Genomic DNA, 18,955 nt, shown 5'->3' on the forward strand with positions numbered 1-18,955 from the left:
ACACGCACACACAAGCGAAAAAGGCAAAGCATGCACGGCTGCACACACACAACCACACTTGAAATGGTTGCGAAAAAATATACAGACATGTAAGCACTTGGCCCCACAGAAGTGAACACACACTGAAGCACACACTGACATGTGCATGCACACACACCAATACATATTCACACACACACACACACACACACACACACACACACACTGGCTGCCTGTGTAGCCAGAAGATCAGGCAGGACTTAAGAGCTCCTCCGGCACCAAAATTACAGGGTACCTCTAAATCCTTCCAGCAGAGAGCACTATGGGATAGTGCCGGGTGGGGAGGGAGGGGAGGGGGTGTGAGGGGGCTATGGAGGGGTGAGGTGGAGAGAGGTGTGTGCGTGGGGGTGAGGTGTTTAGAGAGGGGATGGAAAGAGGAGTGCGGGGTGAGGAGGGGCAACAGAGGAAGCAGGAGATTCCTTTTTTTGAAGACGAGAGAGTGTGCGAGCCGGGGAGGAGTGAGACTTGATCTGTCTGAAGTGTACATGCGTGCCAGTGTGTATGTGTGTGTGTTAGTGGATGGGGGTGTCTGTGCGTGCGTGCATATGTCGGTGAGGGAATATGGAAGGAGGTGATGAAGTGAGGAGTTGAGAGGAGGAGGAGGAGGAGGAGGAGGAGGAGAGCTCAGTTTGGAAAGAAGAAGAAGTGGGAGGTGATCTCTCTCTGTGAAGCAGAGGAAGCATATGTGTGTGTTGGATTGTGTGTGTGTGTGTGTGTGTGTGTGTGTGTGTGTGTGTGTGTGCCAGCCTGCTTCTCTCTTACTCACACTCACCATTTCTCTTACACTCTCCCTTGAGTCTCTAGTTGTGTGTGTTTTGGCCTCTGTGCAACTGTGTGCATCTGAGTATGGATATAAGTGTGTGTGCATGCTTGGACAGATAGGTGCATGAGTGGGAATTTGTATTTTAGCATGTACAAATGTTTGGGAATACGTGAATTTTCCTTGGTGTTTTTTTATTGTGTGTGTGTGTGTGTGGTCCTTGTACATCAGTCAAGACAGTCCCATGATTACAGAGCCAAAGGTCAGGCATTATGGACTTCCACGGCCAGCACCACTGGGCTGGTGCTTCAAGACTACTTATGACAGCTTTTAACCTCTGCAGAGGACCTGTCAGCAGCTCCCAAAGTGTCTCTGTGTGTGTGTATCTGTGAGTGTGTGTCCGTACAAGACTCACAGCCGGCAGACACAGAGAGCTTCTGCATCATTTAGCTGCGGGTGTCTGTGTGTCACCTCTCCGGTGAATCCAACGGGGCAGAGCTTTTACACTGCTGCACTTTCCACTCTCCATTTCCTAACTCAGCATGCTGCAAAACCCCCCATGCACCCACACACAAAACTTCCCCATGTATCTGTGCGCACACACAGACAGAGACTCGGGATGACAATGTCCCGCGTGCATATGGGAACACATAAAAAACAGGACTGGGCAGAATTTTTTTTTGACATACACACACTGCATCTACGCCTATATGCACAAACAAACAAAGGTACACACACGGTGCATGCCGTCTGTCGGATCAGTAGGAGATAAAGGACGCAGAATAACAGGAGGACCTTGGGGAGCAGAGCAAGTCATCTGTCTCAAACATGAACAGACTGAGCACACTCCAACATGACAGATGTAGACAGACTCATCTTAGAGTACATCGCATCCTGAACCTCTCTCCTGCACTCTTGCCCCCCTCTTCTTTTTCCCCCCACACACACAAAATCTGCTCAAAATGTGCACACACGATTCTAAGCCCACATAATCTGACAGGTGTGCACCGTGGGGACTTTAGATCATAGAATTTTTGAATGCGGTCGATTGGCACAATAAAACAGTGTAACCTAAGGGAGGAGGGGGCTTACAGCTTATAATACTATAAGCTGTTGCATATAGTATTAAAGTTATGAGAAGCAACGACAGCAGCCCGAGCATCCAATATTAATTTCATAACCACACTGACTGTAAAAATTCCAGCCTACCACGACTCTGCTGTTCTTAATATGGAACATTTTTAGATATTAGCTATTTCAACTTTACCAGCTATTACTGCTATAATGTATTCTGTTGTGTGGAGAAGTTGCCAGTAGCCCACACAACCCTCCCTAATGACAGAGTAGCTAATTGGCTGTAATGGCTCTTTTCACCGATATCATCGAGCTGCAGCCGCAGAAAACCTCAGCAGTTTTTACACATATCATGTGCAGAGTAAAAACAGGGGGAAAACAGCCTGGAGAAGAGGCCTGCAGAAGCTGCTTTTTGCTCAAGATGATTCAGTAGCATTCATCTAACAGCTGAGGCTCGGCCGTGAAAGGAAAAATAACATTCACACGGCTGTGGCTGTTATTTTTCTTTGTTTGTCGCTCCCTATCAATTAGAAGATTATTTTTAAAAACTGGCACAACCCTGGTGGGCGCACACACATTAGCACCCTTGGATACACAACACTAACAGGTGAACAAACACGCCCTCAGAGGTACACACACACACACACAGACAAACACTCAGCGCACGCACTCTGAACTAGCGTCTCAGACAGTGCATCATTTGACTAATAGCAGCTGAAATGTTGCGTGTTCAGAGAAATAAGCAGAGGGGAAACTGGGTCAGAGAGAAAAACTGGCATTTCACCTTCCTATTGGTCCGAGCTAAAGGTTAGAAGAGATGCAACACATACTGAAGCGCACACTCGCACGTACACACGCGCTTGAAAGCTAAAGGTTAATATTGTTCATGTGGGAGTTGCTGAGTTACTGTTTATCTCGTGCTTAACCAATGTGTGTGTGCATAAGGATTGTAAGTGCGCTTGTGTTTGTGTGTGTGCAGCTAACAATGAGTACACAGAGTTGATTCCTCGTTTAAGACAGAGGGAAGTTCCACATTAGTGTTTCATTAATCCCATCATGGGGCCAGTGTTTCCCTTACCACAGACATTATAGGGCTCCCTTCTCAACCAACTGCTCATATAAACAGTCAGCCCACATGACTTCTTCTGCTCTAATTGAATTTAATACATAGAAGCACCACTAATGTCTGATCCGCCATCCTTAGCCATATTATTAGAGCTTCGGTTAAAGGCAAAGTTCACCCCAAAACCAAAAGAAAACAACTTTTTTTTCTTTGTTTCTCTCATCTGTAGAGCTATTTATCAATCCAGATTGTTTTGGTGTGAGTTGCCTAGTGTTGGAGATATCGACCGTAGAGACGTCTGCCTTCTCTTCAAGATAATTGAACTAGATGGCACAGGGCCTGCTGTGCTCCAAGAGCCAAAAAAATACATTAGTAAAACTCAACAGCAATGTTTTTTTCCACAATTTACAACCCAGGTACTCAAGATAATCCACAGACCTTGTTGTGAGCAGTTTTATGCAGAAATTATTCCATTTCTTTATTGAATTACACACAAGTGAATTGCCATATAGTCCCATTATACTTGAGAGAAGACAGACATCTCTACAGCAAACTATCTACAGTGATAACCAGCACTACAGGGAAGAGGGGAAATATGTATTTCTTTATTTTTCCTGTCAACTGTACTTCCTGCTGCTATTTCAAATTAAAAGCTGCACACCTCAGTTTTATCCTTTGGTCATACCAGAGGGTGAAGAAGAATCCAGGAAGTTATACACAAAGAAATGGAGCATATTATTCAATTTTCACTCTCCATTAACCATCATTGATACCGGGGAAAGGTGGAGGGGAGAAAGCCAAGAGAAGTGGTGGACAAAAGAGACAAGAATCTGTTGACAACATTAAGAGTAACTGCCTTGAAATTAACAACTTAAAAGTAGCTGTAGAATTTATGTCTACAAATTTCAATATGGAGAGAAATATGAGTATGGTTGGAATGGATTATATAGAAACAAAGAGGCTGTGAAATGACTATTAGGGGTGTCATGATTTTTGTTCTAAATACAAAAATAGGTCAAAATGAGCTTTCAGCAGCAGATTGGCCTCGGAAAACTCTTACTATAATCAAATTGCTTTCACACATTTGTTAGGGCACTTTACAGTAACCAGCAAATATTTTTTGATGTTTGTATTTGGCTTGTTGATAAGGATGATATCAAAAACATCTGGTTATCCAATTACTGTGTCCATTAAAATGCCCTTGTACTAATCTTCCAGCCTATTATAAATCCCAGCAGGTATTTTCTCCAAACATCCAGTAACAGCCATGTTAGTGGGTGGTATTGGTATTGTGGGGTTACACGTGTGTAATCAGCTGACAGATGCACACACAAGGTCTTAGTGAGCTTGTTCCTCAGCAGGAGGCTCATTGAAGTTTTCGTCTTGCTTCATTTGCACTGATAATCACACGAGGTGAACCATGGTTCACTCGCTAAATCCCAACAGATGATAGGACTGATCCTCTCCGGCTTTTTTCTTGGCCTTTGTGGTCTTCTACAAAGGTGATATGGGACTCTGGGCTCCGGAGCCGAGTCGCCCTCCTCGGTCTAAAGGTCCACGAGCCACAAATCAGCCTGCGCTGGCTGATAAAAGAAGCGCTGGGATGGATCGGAATGTGGCGGGTGATAGTAGTGGCATGTCAAAGGCCATGAGACTCCAAAAATCTAGACTGACTAAAGAGCTAATCTGTGAGCAAAGTCCCCCCCTGAGGAAAGCCAGAGCTGAAGCCCTGGAACAAGTTAACGAACAGCAACAGGCGGAGAGGAAATATCCTCAGAGAACTCACCGCTCGTGCTGGTGCATGTTAATAAAATGCGCTACTCGGGGCCATGTGTGTGTTTCTCCGTGCATTTATGCAAATGCAGATGTGTCAGCGTGTGTACATGTGTGTACGGCTCATCTGTGTGTGTGTGTGCAGCTCCTACGCTGTGTCCATTCATCCTTTGTGGAGAAAGGAGCTTCATTTCACTGACCTTTTCAATCTGGCCTCCAGAAGAGAGTTATGACAACTGAGCCAGCGTTGTGTTCCTCGGCACAATAACACTCATCAAAGATGGGACACAAACAAACAAACAAACAATAACTCTTACCGCAGGCTCGGCTGCTTCCAATTGCAAATAGGGCGATGCAAAACAAACCCGATGAGGTATTCTAAGTAAGAAGGAATGGCACAGTAATGCAATGTGCGAGAAGAGACAGGAGTGCTATGGCTCAGGTGAGAAAACTGGCCTCGGGGTAATGAAGCTGCCTGGGTGATAAGCAGGTCACAGAAACATAAAAAGGGAAAGATTTAAAGCTGCAACTAATGATTTTCACCTTTATTTTTCAGATTTATGGATTCATTTTGTTGTCCATAACATGCCACAGCCAAAAATGTCTGCAGTGCTTCCAAAGAGTGTTACTGGAATTTCTGATTTTTGGTTGAGAAATATCTTTATTCTGTACCATTTTTAATACCACTGGGAAAAATGACACAGCATTGACGGCATAATTTAAGATTTTTATCAAAAAAAGATAAATGCAAGCTGCTGCAGGCCAATTTTTCAGGCTGTTATTCCCTGTTTTTACTCCGCAATGATTTGTGTCAACTCAGAGAGAAGAGGAGGCAGAAAGAGCAGCTCCACACATGTATTGATCCTGCAGAAAATGAGCATTGAAAGCTTAACAGTTATATTTAATATTGATATGTATCGACACTTCAATATTTTACTTCCAAATACCTTCTTTTGTCCGACCCAAGACCCCAAAACACTCAATTTGCAATGATATAAAAGAGAAAATAGCAGCAAATCTTGCAAAAATTGGATATTTTTCTAGATAAGCGAATAAAATTAATAACTGCCGAGGCGTTTTTAGCACAAGAGAGATTTCAGAGAGGCAGTAAAGACAGTGGGATGGACGCAGAGAGAGGGAGAGAGAGAGAGATGTCAGAGACAGAGAGTGTACTTGTTATTGAGGAGAGAGTCGATGTCAGCCCATCTGTTGTCCGCAAAAGCAAAATCTGCAAGCGGCAGAACAAAGACAGAGACAGAGAGCAAGCGAGAGGGAGAAAGAGGACAGTGCACATGTGTGTGGGCGTGCGTGTGTCCCTGCAAGCGTGCACGTGTGTTGCTGCGAGTGTATGTGCGAGCAGAAACCCTTGGAGGAATCTCCTGTACCTGCTAACATGGAGGCAACTGAACAAAGCTGACTGCAGCCAACATGGGACCAGAGTCTGAGCGGCTCTAATGCACACAGACACGCACATATGCACAGACATTGGGATGCACAAGGTGGCAGGGAGTCAGACGGATATATAATAGATAGAGGGGGCTGATGTGCAAAGAGCCAGAGCTCCGAGCGCGACTCCAAACCACAGCAAGGCTTCTCCAGCTCCGAGGCCAGGCTGCAACACAAGAAGCAGGAAAAGAAACACACTTCTCCCTCCCTTCCTCTGTTATTCGCCAAAACCCCAATCAGAGAGCACAGCAGACCACAGAGAAAATGCTGCTGATTACATCCTAATACACACAAAGCCAGCAACTGACGCACATATACAAACACGCACACACACACACACACTGATTACATCCTCCCTGGTGCTCCTCTCTCCTCATCCCTGGTATCGGTTACACGGTAAAGCCATGCTGATCGAGGATCAGTGTTTTTTGGCGCAGGGCGGTGAAAGAGTTCGGGAGCTTAACCTCTAGTCCGAAAGCGGGGAAGAAAACTGGGGCTCCGGACCCCCGTGCCCCCAGCACAAATAAACAGCTACAACACAAAAATGTCTGGCAGACTCGAAACAATTTCCTGAAGGATCTGTCACTGTGCAGGAGAGATGGGGAGAGGAGGAAGGAGGGGGGGTAAGATCTAAGGAGGAGAGAAAATAGGTGGAATGGCAAGGCGGAGGGAGAGACAGATTAAGTTGCAGGAGTAAAAAAAGGAGAGAGGAACGGAAAGAGAGAGAGAGAGAGAAATTGAACCTGCGGGTTTGGAACAGGAGGTAAAATTGTTCCATCGCAGTCAACAAAATCATCAACTCGCCGTGAACACAAACACAACACGTATCTATTTGAAGCGTTCTTTTCAGCGTCTCATCCGTCCATCCATCATGCATGCACAAACTCAACGTTTCACACCCATGGGACCGCTGCCTGAAAATATCTCATGCTCAGCTGAGCTACAATTCTCTTGGATGTGCATTAACAAAACGCACAATGCATACAGCGGCTTCTATTACGCAAGCAAATCTGTGCAGAGAGGAGGAGGAGGATGGACGTGTGAGAGAGCGCATTGTGTTTTTTGTGAGACATCTATTTGCATGCTAGTGCAAGCTTATGAGTATATATATATTTGAATTTGCTTATGTGGCTTTGTGCTTATTTATGCCTGTGTGTTTGTGCGCACACACGCCTCTTGTGTGTTTGCCTGCTCCCGTGTTTGTGTGCCTGTGGTCGTGCTGGAATGGAACATGGACATTTTGCCACCGAGCTGAATTCACAGAAACGGGCTTGGTCCTGGCCTGCAGAGCAGTATTTAGACTCTGTATTTATGCGTTGGACAACCACAGCAATCTCTATCACCGCCTTGTGATTCATGTTTGTTTGCTTTGCTCGGGCGCTGATTCGATCCCATCAAGAAGCTCCTTTTTTCTCCCTCTTTCTCTCACTCTTCCAGTCCACCCCCAAAAAAACGATTTTCCGCAAAAGTGTTCACGCCATACCCGGTCAGAGTTTCATCAGCCGCCCCTCATCGTAGCTGACCAAGCATGCAGTGGTTTCCATTGCAAGGATGCGACATTAAAACTAACAACCTCTATAATTATACATCCATATTTCTTCGATGAGTTTGTGTAAACAAGGCCGGGCTCCAGCTCGGGGAGGCGGACTGACTTGGCAGGCCCTGGCTGAGGGTGCCACTGAATGGCTGTCGGAAAACAAAGCCATTTCAGAGTGTGCCTTGGAAAAGAGAAACCACTGTTCTGGGGATGGTGGAGAGGGAGAGCGAGCTCCATCTGAGAGACAGAGAGCTGTGATTTGAGCTTAGCTATTGGCCAGAGAAGAAAGACACTGAGAATATGTGTTGTTGGCAAAGCAGAGGGCAAACAACCTCAGACATCTCAGATGGGAAGGGAAATATGCAATTCCAGAGTGTTTTAGATTATGGGCTGTCATTGTTTTATCCTGCGCTTATGTTTTTTTAAACATCGATACACCATTGTCCGAAACAATTTGCCTTTTGGACAATGACGCTCATGTTCTCGTGTCCTACATTTACTTTTTCCTAATCACCGCAGACTCCAAACATGCATCTTTTCCAGCAGTCTTAAGATGTCTCTTCTCCTTCTTTTGCCTGAAGCTATTTTAGGGTTGCAAAAAAACCACAGAGATTGGTTTCTGCATAGCAGACGGGAATTAAAGAAACTTTCAACAACTAAAAAGAGAAAAGAGTCGTTCTGCAAATGAGTTTGTGTAAGTCGGAAAAAGATGAAAACAACAACAACAGAAAAAAAAAATCAACAGTGCGTTGTTGTTTCACGGAGTTAGCTCTGCGGTCTCTTGTGGTCTGTGTGTTGAGAGGAGATCTGAGCGATCAGTTAACAAAAATGACTCGAACACAGACTTCCCACGGCACCTACACACACTACTTACAAACGTGAGAGCGGGAATAATGGAAGGAGGAGAGGGATAAGGTAGGGAAAGAAGGAGAGACAGACAGAGAGAGAGAGAGAGAGAGAGAGAGAGAACTTGCATGCAGGATAAAATATTCTAATAAGATAAGCATGGAGCACAGCCGAGGAGGGATGAGTGTCTGCATTTGAAGATGCACGGAGCGGACTAATTGAGATGAATACATGAATATATCAGCTTCATCTAGCAGCGACGGGTTCAGGCGTAACCAATGGTTACCATTCACTTGTACAGCCACGTGAGCAGCCCTCCCTCTAAAAGAAAAGTCCTCGTGTGTCCCCCCACCACCACCTCCCCATCACCCCTCCGTCTCTCTAAACAAACTCCTCTGTAATAAACGAAAGGCAATAACCAGCGACAATAACGCTGTGCCTGCTAACCCTCTCTGAATGAAATATCCAAAGGAGAAGTAGCAGAGGCAGCCTGGATAGATTTGCAAAGCAAGCAGAAAGTCATATATTACACTGGCACTCCAATAAACACTGGGCTATATTCCCTCACGGTGGGGGTTAAATCTCCTTATCCCAGGCCATGCTGCTTCACCGGTGCTAACCTGACCTGTTAGCAGGGTTTAGTTTGAAAATGAAATCCGTTGAGGCTTACCCATTAGCTGCTTAAAACTCTAATCGGTAACATCTATGACAGAAGTCAACCGATTCTCTCATTCCTAAAGCGATTCATGATCATGCACTAATTGAAAATCATGACACATAGTGGAACAAAATGATTGGTAACACAGAATGGGAACAATTTAACGGTGTGAATGACGTCTTTTATCCTCAAAAATCAAAGGTGAAACGTATTCCTTTCAATGACTTTTTGAGCTTTTTTGCTTCTTCATCCAAATATATATCTGACAAAGCGTTTAAGATAAGACTGATAGAGGTGTTTGCCAACAACACTAATCCTTATTTCAGGTTCTGGAAGTGATTTTTCTTTTAAATATGCGATAAAAACAATGTGGCCTTTGTTCCGAGTCGTCAATCGATACAAAAGGAAAGCCCTGCACTCTGTCTCTAGCTTGTAATTAACATTTTTCTGTGAGATTTTACTGAGGGAGGTTACCAGATGTTAACAGTTATCGTTTCTCGACAAAAAATTCATTTAATTGCGCGTTAGAAATGTGTGAGTTATTTGCATCTCTATAATCTGACAATCAAAATGCCTTTGTCTTTTTTCAAACGCGCTGCTGACAAATGAAACTGGCTTTTTTCTTTTTCTTTTTTTGTGGAGAGGCTGTGATTTGATTATGGTAATTTTATGTTAACTCCAAAAGATGACATTTAACACTTTTTTTCTAATCAGATTACTGTTATTGCACCGCAACAAATCGAGCCATAAGCCTGTCTGTGTTTATATTTATTTGGCTGCGTGCAAGGCTTCATTTGTATATGTGTGCATGCTTTCTGAGCTCACTCGCATTATTACTGAGTAGGACCTGCGTGGGAGCGCGCATGTGCACATATGTCGGAGTGTTTACATCCTTTGCAAAATGTAGGGCAGGGGAGGATCTTGTGATCTGCTGCATCCGAGCCAAGGGATTGCAACCTTGACCTTCAACTCTCCATAGGGCAAGAAAGAGGGCATGAAGGTGGATCATGAAGCAAAAGAACATGCAAAGTGCCCAAAACAGGAGGATTCCTTGGGGGAGTATTTGGATGGAGGACTGCATGATGTGTAGGCTGTTGAATAAAAAATATAACAGCGATACAGAGGAAAGGAGCCCACGCAAAGGAGTGTGAATGTTGTGATATGCAACATGCCTCCTAACCTTAATCCAGGTGGAAGCACCACAGACAGATCAGCGTCAAATGCAGCTTGTCACATATATTCTTAGACATTATTTCCCAAGGCTGGGTCAGCACATGTTTAAACAAAAATAAATACAGCCATTACTAATTCATCCTAAAAATAATAGTGTTTAAACGAGTGTTTATCAGTTGCTCCAGACTAAAAAAAAATTGAAGCAAGTTGGATTTACCTGCAAAGTCAAAGCAACGAAGCGACAAGAATAAAAAAAAAAAACTTTGCTGTTTGGTGCGAGCCAGCATTTTGTATTTCACTGAGGCAATCTTCTAAAGGTGAGATAGCATGCGCTCCACTGCGGCAGTATTCTGGTGGGGAAGTCGGTGTGTGTCAGAGTCCACGATGGTACACTGAGATGGAGAGTGACAGCTGTCAGGAGGGATCAGGCTTACCCTGCCCGCTGCACTGAAAATCAAGAGAGAAGAGGAGTTCACGACGACAGGCTGCCTCTGTTTACTGCCTCATGGCCTTACCCTTATATAGAACAGAGACTCACCGGCCCAGCTAACCACTGAAAACATATCACCGCAGCAGTCATGGTACATTATTTCAATGAGGAGCGAATGGGAGAGAAAATGGAGGGACTTTTTTCCTCGGTTCCACTGGGGGACGTATAAAGACTGTCTGTATATATGTGTGTGTACGCTTGTCCCTTTTCTCCGTTTCCCGCTCTGTTGCTCATTTTCTCCATTATTTGCCTTAAAAGCCTCCTGTCTAAAATCACTTCTTCTCTGAATCTAACCCCTAAACACAGCACGGCCATTTTACTCACAAACAGCTCATTCCATATCCTGTGTTTAGACAACGCAATGAAATACAACCAGTTTGTTCGCTCATACACCGGGGGGGAGGTATATGTATGTGTATGCATATATATGTGTGTGTGTGTGTGTGTGTGTGTGTGTGTGTGTGTAAAGGGGTGGGGGGTGCTGATGGACAGCACAGGCTGGTGCTGGTCTGGGGTTTAGATCAGAGCAGGGTTATCATTACTGACCCCCTGCTGTGTTTCCGCGACCCCTCGTCCGTGAGTTTTGACCTTTACCCCCCTCACGACTCCTGTCAGAGCTGGTGCTGGGATAGACGGGACCGAGTGGACGGGATCCCCTGCGGTGACCACGAGGCACGGGACGCATGAAATATAAACACACACACACCAGTTGTTGCTTACTTTACCCCACACCTTTTGTTGCTTTTCCTACCACATGGAAGGAGCAGAAGTAGGACGGGGGTGGGGGAGGGGGAGGGGGTGGTGGTTGATGAAGGACAAGACAAACGGAGCCGTGGAGTCAGAGCAAAGACCGGGGGTGGACATGAAAAAGACTTGTTGGAAGATTCAGTGGAATGTCCACTCCCTATGCATCTTCTTCTTGTCTCAAGCCGTGTCTGCCACGTTCGACCGTTAATCAGGCCAGATAAGCTGGGTCTTTATAGGCCGAGCAGATTTACACCGCTCTGCTGGCCGGCTGGACCGCATTCCCAGCAGAGACGGTGGGATAACGCTCTCACATCTTCTAGGCGGGGATAAGCTGGCCTAAAGGGGCCTCAAAACACACACACACACACACACACACACTTACAGGACTCTACTGTACAGGAAAAGCAGGAAATGTGTGTACAGAGCAGGTGCTCACTGTCCCACAAGAAAACACACACACGCATATAACACACACGGCATTGTCTCAATGATAGATGAAGTGTGTCGTGGTGTATGCACGAGCTGCAGCGAAACAAATAAAGCAAGCTTCCTGTTCCAAAGGACAACAACATTAACATAATACCAAGACGAATATTACATCCGATTACTGCTGATGCGGGGACGTTACAGTATATGAGCCTAATGATGATCCACCATCAGGCTGGATCCTACACGGGCCTGCCTCCCTTGTGGAGGATTTTAAACTGGCTGTAGTTATGAGTTCACAGTCTGAAACACTAGGAGTGTTAAGTATTCCTAACGGTTGCATAATACGCACATCAGCAAGACTGGTGTTATACAGCTTAGACACAAGAAAGTGTTGCACAAAAGCAAATTTGACCTAAAGTAAAGTTAATGTTTTCTCTTTGATGTAGTGTAGTCAAGATGCGTGCCCACGCACATGTCACTAATAGAGTTAGTTCAAATATTTATGATGTAATCAGGAGACAATATGTGGAGCAGCCCCTGCTAACGGCCAGGCTAGGAAAACTTTGTGCAGACGCCGAAAATGCCCAAGGTGTATTCTAAAGACATGTGGGTGTAATAAAGCTCAAAGAAATACTTCTGCAAAGTCCGCATGAGATGTTGCCACAGGAGCGGCCCCCAAAAAATTGTCGCTTGATAACATCACAAGCTTCATGCTTCCCTGCATGCTGGCTTTGAGGGAGAGTTCGCAAATATCAATTGAACTGCTGCAGATCAAAGGGGAAACATGTGCGAGATTTAGTTTTTTTCTTTAGAGCGGGATGATAAAAAGAAAGAAACAAAGTAGCTTGTTTTTTTTCAACATGGGAGAAATTAAACTGTCTTCTTTAAGTATTAAAAACATTAAAAGTCTTAAAGTTAAATTGTCCATGTAAGCATTATATTCATATTCACAGTAGATATAGCAGTTTTTATATTGTTCTTTGTAAGAGTAGATGGATCAGTGTCTTTCTCAGCATCTGTCGTCTTCTCACTGTGCAGTTCTTTGGCATAAGGCAGCGAGTTGCATGTAAGTTTAGAAACTGAATCTCTTATGTCACAATCTCCTCTGATCATTTCATTGATTCAGAGAAGAATCAACAGCAGATGTGGCAGAACCCCCAACTGACAGTATCCTCGCAGCAGATCAACCCCAACACATGTTATGATTTTGGAAAACTGTTCAAGTCATTCCAGGAAATGTAGGAAATGACTAACTGAAGTAATAATTAGATAACGTCTGCAATAACACCGTCTTTTGCTTTATAAACTGAGCTATAGTGTGTTAGCTTCTGTAGCTACTGAGCTAACAAAATGGAGAAACAGGCTGTCTGGTGCCTCATGCCCCTGAGATAGACTGGAGCTTTGTACCTGCCAACTCCTGATTTAAATGATAAGGCTGGCATTATAACATCATTTCCTATTGTCAAAAAATTCCATTGCAAGACTTAAGCCAATAATGTGCTTTTGCTTTATGTGAATCAACTTTTTCAGATGTAAATCTTTATATTTTAGACCGAAAAAAGGTCACAAAATATACATCTTCATTTTCTTTAAAAAAGGACAGCAATTTCTAAAACAGCTGGGCACTGTACTTTTAAGCAAATGTCACTCAAACAAGAGCTATCTGCATTCTTTTGGGACTATTTTCAGTTGCGGATTAATCCACATTTAGGGCCCTGGTGAGTTTGCAGAAGCAGGGCAGTTTACTCTACGTGGTATAGACTCAATAATCTACAGAGCAAAGGTCCGTGGTAATAAAGGAGCGTGTCACCCAGTGCAGCAGTGAGGCTGACTGATGTGTTTTTAATAGTTTTTGGACAATGATGGAGCTCTTTGGCACTGAGGCTTCAGCTATCTGTATCAGGCTTTGGCTTCTCCGGCAATGTGAGTTACGTTCATTGTTGTTTTGGCCTTTCCAACAGATTTGCTGACAATTCATAATATAGAATATCACCAGCCACCATTCAGGGTTTCACTGGGTGTCAGCATGTAATCAAACACACTATGTATGTATTATTTCACAGTAGTGTCCCATGAGTTGTTTTAGATTTTGCTTAATAACAGGAAAAACAGGGTTTTCTTGGTGACCTTCCAGAATGTTTGACATATGTTAATTTCGGTTCTAGAACTCTAGAATCCTGAGTCAGATTCTCTCTGGAGCTCAGATCTCTTCACTCAGAACACACTCTGCTCATTTGTGCCAGAGAGATCAACCGTGTCAGACTGCTTTTCGCATCTATTGTTGAACTTAAACCTGTGAATTTTTACATTGTCGCTTTGCCTGTTTTGTTTGTTGTGTATTGTGACATACAGCAACAACTTCTCAATGGAGTTCATTGAAGGAAGTAGAGGAGTCTACAGACCCATCAGGGTAAGTGACACACTTTCTGTCTTTACTGCAGTTCAACATTTTCACATGTGTTTTTAAAGATGTGACTAAAACTAGAAGTAACATGTCTTATTTGCTTTAAAGGTGTTGTTTGATACACCCATCTATGATCGGGCTCTGCAGCTCTGCTGGAACATAAACAGCTACAAGTCTAAGGTAAGACTACTGTCCTCCCAAGCTCACAGTTGTAGAAACTAGCAGGTCAATGATGACAAACTCTGTCTTGCCATGTTCAAAGATGACTCATCTCCTTTATGTTTTTTAGATTGCATTGTTGAGAACACTGCTCAGGCTTCAGGAAGCTTACCAGATCCCATCTCAGGTGACTCCTGAAGACATGATCCACTTCCTCATGGAAGAAAGCAAGAATACTCTGAGAGAACGGTGAGTTACTGACACACATACAGGCCTCCCAGTCTGCTCATGTCTCACTAATATTACTCTCATAATGTTGAGAGTAACAGTAAAATAAAGCTTGTGTTTGTTTCTGTCTGAAGCCTTTGGGAGTTTGAACTTGAGGACTTTGATGAGGAGGACGCCAAACCTCTGCTGATGCTGGTAAGACAACAACCCTGAGAAGACTCTCAGGAGTTTGGAGTAAATGATGCGGATTTATCCTCGAAATATCTCCAAACTGCACTTCATATATAATTCCTTGTTTCAGGTGTGGGCTGTAAATATGAGCAACAAGATGAGGGACATTGAGTTTGAAGCCCAGATGCTCCTCAACTCCTCAGAGCCCTTACCTCCAAAATTTCAGTAAGTTACAATTGACTCATATTCATTAACAGTTAAGCTGCAGTTATTTTAATATCTCTGTGATTCTTCTGAATGGTTTAAAATGTATTTTTTTTACTGTAATCCACAGAAATCCTAAACTCTTCAACGCGGCGCTCAAGTACGCCAAGATCCTGAGAACCAATCATGTGGCTCCCAGCTCCAAAGTCCTCAGTCCTCAAGACGTGGTGTTGGAAGTTGTCCCCAGAGTCCTGCAGGGCTTCTGGGCACTTCCTCACCGTCCCCTCTTAAACATGCCTTCCCAGAAACTCAGCACAATGTCTGTTGGGGTTACAAAGGCCGTCTTGGACCGAGTCACTGGCGCTCTCACCGGTGTGGAAGGTCAGACCACCTTCTCCCGCTCCATCAGGGACGACGTGGTCCTGTCCATCCTGACAACCATCAGACAGACGCACCCACTCCACATCCTGGTGAACAGGATCAAGAGCTTCTCACCAGAGCTGCTCAGTGAAATTGTTGATGTTGCAGCGGAACAGATTTGTGAGATGTTTCATCCCAAGAGCCCCAAAGTGCCGGCTGCTCTGAGTCCTGCTGCTGAACCTCCTGCCACCGCTCCAGTCCAGGAAGACTCCAACCTGACTGTGACACCCAGTCCAGAGACAAACCCTGCTGTGGTGTCCACTCCACCAGCTTCACCAGCACCTCCTGTGGAACCTCCATCTGTTACTGATGTGGAGACCAGGAAAGATGAATGTGACAAACCAAGCCTGGAGAACAACCCAGAACCCACCAGAGAACCAGACTCTGCTGCTGTTCCAGCCTCTCCAGCACCCCCTGTGGAACCTCCATCCATGACTGTTGTTGAGACCAGGGAGGATGAAAGAGACAATTCTGGCCTTGGAAATGACCCAGAACCCACCAGAGACCCAGACTCTGCTGTGGTTCCACCTGCTTTGACCCCTCCTGTGGAACCTCCATCCATTACTCATGTTGAGACCAGGAAAGCCGAATGTGACAAACCTTGTACTGAAAATGACCCAGAACCCTCCAGAGACCCAGACTCTGCTGTGGTTCCACCTATTATGACCCCCCCTGCTGAACCTTCATCTGCTTCTGAAGTTGAGACAAGTGAAGATAAAAATGATGAACCCAACCTGGAGAATGAACCCGAACCCACAGAAGAACCAGAAACTGCTGCTGCTCCTGTTCTTTTGACTTCTCCTGCTGAACCTCCATTAATTTCTGATGTCCAGACCAGAGAGGATGAAAATGATAACTCTGTTGTGACTCCAGCTCCTCCTGCCCCACTGACCCCTCCTGCTGATCCTGTGATCATTACTGCAAGCCCAGCTGTAACAGAGCAGCCAACCTCCAGACCTCCACCAGCTCCTCAGACGTCCCCTACAGAACCTCCTCAAGTCACTGATGTCCAGGACTGGGAGGATACAAGCATAGAAGAGGGCTCAGAAGCCACCAGAGAACCAGTCTCTCCTGTGGTTCCTCCTCTTTTAACATCACCAGCTGAACCTCCAACAATTTCTGATTTTCAAGCCAGGGATGAAGAAAAAGATAAGCCAAGCTTTGGTAAAAACCTAAAGCCCACCAGAGAACCAGACTCTGCTGTTACTCCAGCTCCTCCGGCTCCACTGACCCCTCCTGTTGAACCTGTGATCATTACTGCAGTGCAGGACGGTCTGACCAGCAGCCCAGCTGTAACAGAGCAGCCCACCTCCAGACCTCCACAAAGCATAGATATAAGCACAGAAGAGGACTCAGAAGCTACCAAAGAACCAGACTCTGTTCCTCCAGCTTCATGGTCTCCTCAGACCCCTCCTCTGGAAGAGAAGAGACCGCAGGGCTTCTTCAGCTGGCTCGCTCAACTATTCTGCTGCTGCTTTAGAGCCAGTGACACACTGAGTTAATGTGTCTAACTATTAAATGAACATATAATACAATAAAATGTTTCATTTTAAAAAATTTAAAAATTGTTGTCACGTGTCAAATGTTTAAAAACTTTACTGTATGATTAAATATATTTAATTCACAATTCAATGTGCAAGTGCAAATGTTTCATCAGTGTAAATGTTTTCATCTCTCTCACAATCCACAAATACTGATACAAGATAGCATTAACTGCAAAAATATTACTCAATTGTTATCCACGATAAAAGGCTAAAAGTATGAAAAAGGAAGTGTGCACAATGTCTAAATATTTTTGTAAGAGGACAGAGTCAGAGCCTATACATCAGTAAAATCAATACCACAAAGCAAAAATACTCAAATACAAGTAAAGATGTCAGACATAAAGAAGACTTAAGTAAAATTATGGAAGCATACACGGTAAAATATATTTATAGTGTCATAAATAAAAGTAGGGATACGCTTATCTGATCAGGCAGTATTGGTATCAGTCCAATATTGGCCAAAATATTGGATTGGATCCAATCCGACACAATCTATCACGTAAATACTTTAAGTAAACTTTGAGCAATATGCCATAAACAGAGAAAAGACATGAGGAACTCAGATGAGCAGCTCTGTGGAAAAAAAGGTTAAATAAAAAGAGCTTTGTACTTCTCCCTTTAGGGGAAGAAAATATTGTTTTTTATAGTTTGAGCATGGTGTTTTTTAGATGGGTAATAAAGTACATCCATATAAATGTATTATTAACAACTTAGCTGTTGAAGAGAGGGAAAAGTCTGATTGTTATCAGTGTGAGCAGACACTCAAGGTTGCAGTATTGGTGTTGGTCCAGGAACTAAGTATAGTTGTAGGAGTAAGGCTACATTTACATCCAAATAAATAATATTTATTGTTCATTTATCATTGAAAACTTAAGTCGGTTTAATTTATGTATGTTGAACTGTTTGCCTTCACATTTTTGCCTGTCCAGCTGACCTGCTGTGACCTGAATACAAGCCTCTCTGGGTTACACTCGCTATCAGCTGGAATGAATTAAACAGAAATGTAGAAACTCAACACTACGACTGTTTTACAAATAAAGAGTGCCTAATTATCTAGCTCTTTCCAGGAAAATTCTTGGAAATGATTGTGAAAAGAAAGCCCTGTAAAACAAAGCCTTACAAAATTATAATAATAATAATAATAATACAGAATTCTACATTTGTAGAAGGTCAACTGCATCCACATTGTATTTAGATAAAGTAGTACTTGTGTAAATGTCAGTCAAGATTGTAGGTTTGTATCCTGAACTCTATCTCCTCTAAAAGCCAGCAACCTCTGCACCAAAAGCGAGGTACGTGTTGCCATGGTGCTGCTGCAGCGGCCATTAAAATACAGTTTTACCAGGAAACTCCCAGGTGTGACTGTGTGTAACTGAGCGTGAAGCACATTATTACTCTTCGTTTCTCTGCTTAAATGAAGGTTAAAAAGCTAAATATCAACAATAAATCATGTTTGAAGACAAACTTACAGGTGATGTAGTAGTTGACGTTCCTCTTGAACTCCAGGCCCATGTAGTTGGGGCTGAACTCCTGGAATTTGATGGTGAACTTGATGTCCTTCTCAGGTTTGTTGCAGTTGACCAAGACATTTGGGTCGAGGACTGTGCTGCAGCTCTCCGCCTGCTCCCTCTTCACCAGGTACAGTTTGTAGAACTCGTACTCTCTGCCTTGGTCCGCTTTGGGACAGATGATGTCCAGTTTATCCCCGATGTCTGGGTAGATCACCAGGCCTTTCCCAGCCACAAACCTAATGGAGGAGATAAAAAAGATTGTTAATGACACATAATAAA

At 44.0% G+C, this 18,955-nt stretch overlaps 2 protein-coding genes across 2 annotated transcripts in view; one reads left to right on the plus strand and one right to left on the minus strand.

Annotated features, from left to right (window-relative positions):
* efnb1 (ephrin-B1) overlaps nucleotides 1-18,955 on the minus strand; it is a 68,554-nt gene that overhangs the window by 19,738 nt on the left and 29,861 nt on the right. The window contains exon 2 of the mRNA XM_059346263.1: nucleotides 18,635-18,912. Coding sequence (XP_059202246.1) covers nucleotides 18,635-18,912 — 278 coding nt within the window. The remainder of the gene's footprint in view (nucleotides 1-18,634; nucleotides 18,913-18,955) is intronic.
* Nucleotides 14,172-17,407, plus strand: LOC131981788 (cell surface glycoprotein 1-like). Its single transcript, XM_059346262.1, has 6 exons — nucleotides 14,172-14,445; nucleotides 14,548-14,619; nucleotides 14,729-14,847; nucleotides 14,961-15,021; nucleotides 15,128-15,222; nucleotides 15,332-17,407. Exons 1-6 carry the CDS (start codon nucleotides 14,401-14,403, stop codon nucleotides 17,121-17,123), a joined length of 2,184 nt encoding a protein of 727 aa, XP_059202245.1. The 5' UTR covers nucleotides 14,172-14,400; the 3' UTR covers nucleotides 17,124-17,407.

The sequence above is a fragment of the Centropristis striata genome, chromosome 12, assembly GCF_030273125.1.
Source record: "Centropristis striata isolate RG_2023a ecotype Rhode Island chromosome 12, C.striata_1.0, whole genome shotgun sequence".
Taxonomy (NCBI): Eukaryota; Metazoa; Chordata; class Actinopteri; order Perciformes; family Serranidae; genus Centropristis; species Centropristis striata.

What these genes read in the sequence shown, in the direction of transcription:
- LOC131981788 (XM_059346262.1), top strand. Translation starts at nt 14,401, where the DNA reads ATGGAGTTCATTGAAGGAAGTAGAGGAGTCTACAGACCCATCAGG. An exon ending in GAGTCTACAGACCCATCAGG is followed by an intron (nt 14,446 to 14,547) that starts GTAAGTGACACA and finishes TTTGCTTTAAAG; the next exon opens with GTGTTGTTTGATACACCCAT. An exon ending in AAGAATACTCTGAGAGAACG is followed by an intron (nt 14,848 to 14,960) that starts GTGAGTTACTGA and finishes TTCTGTCTGAAG; the next exon opens with CCTTTGGGAGTTTGAACTTG.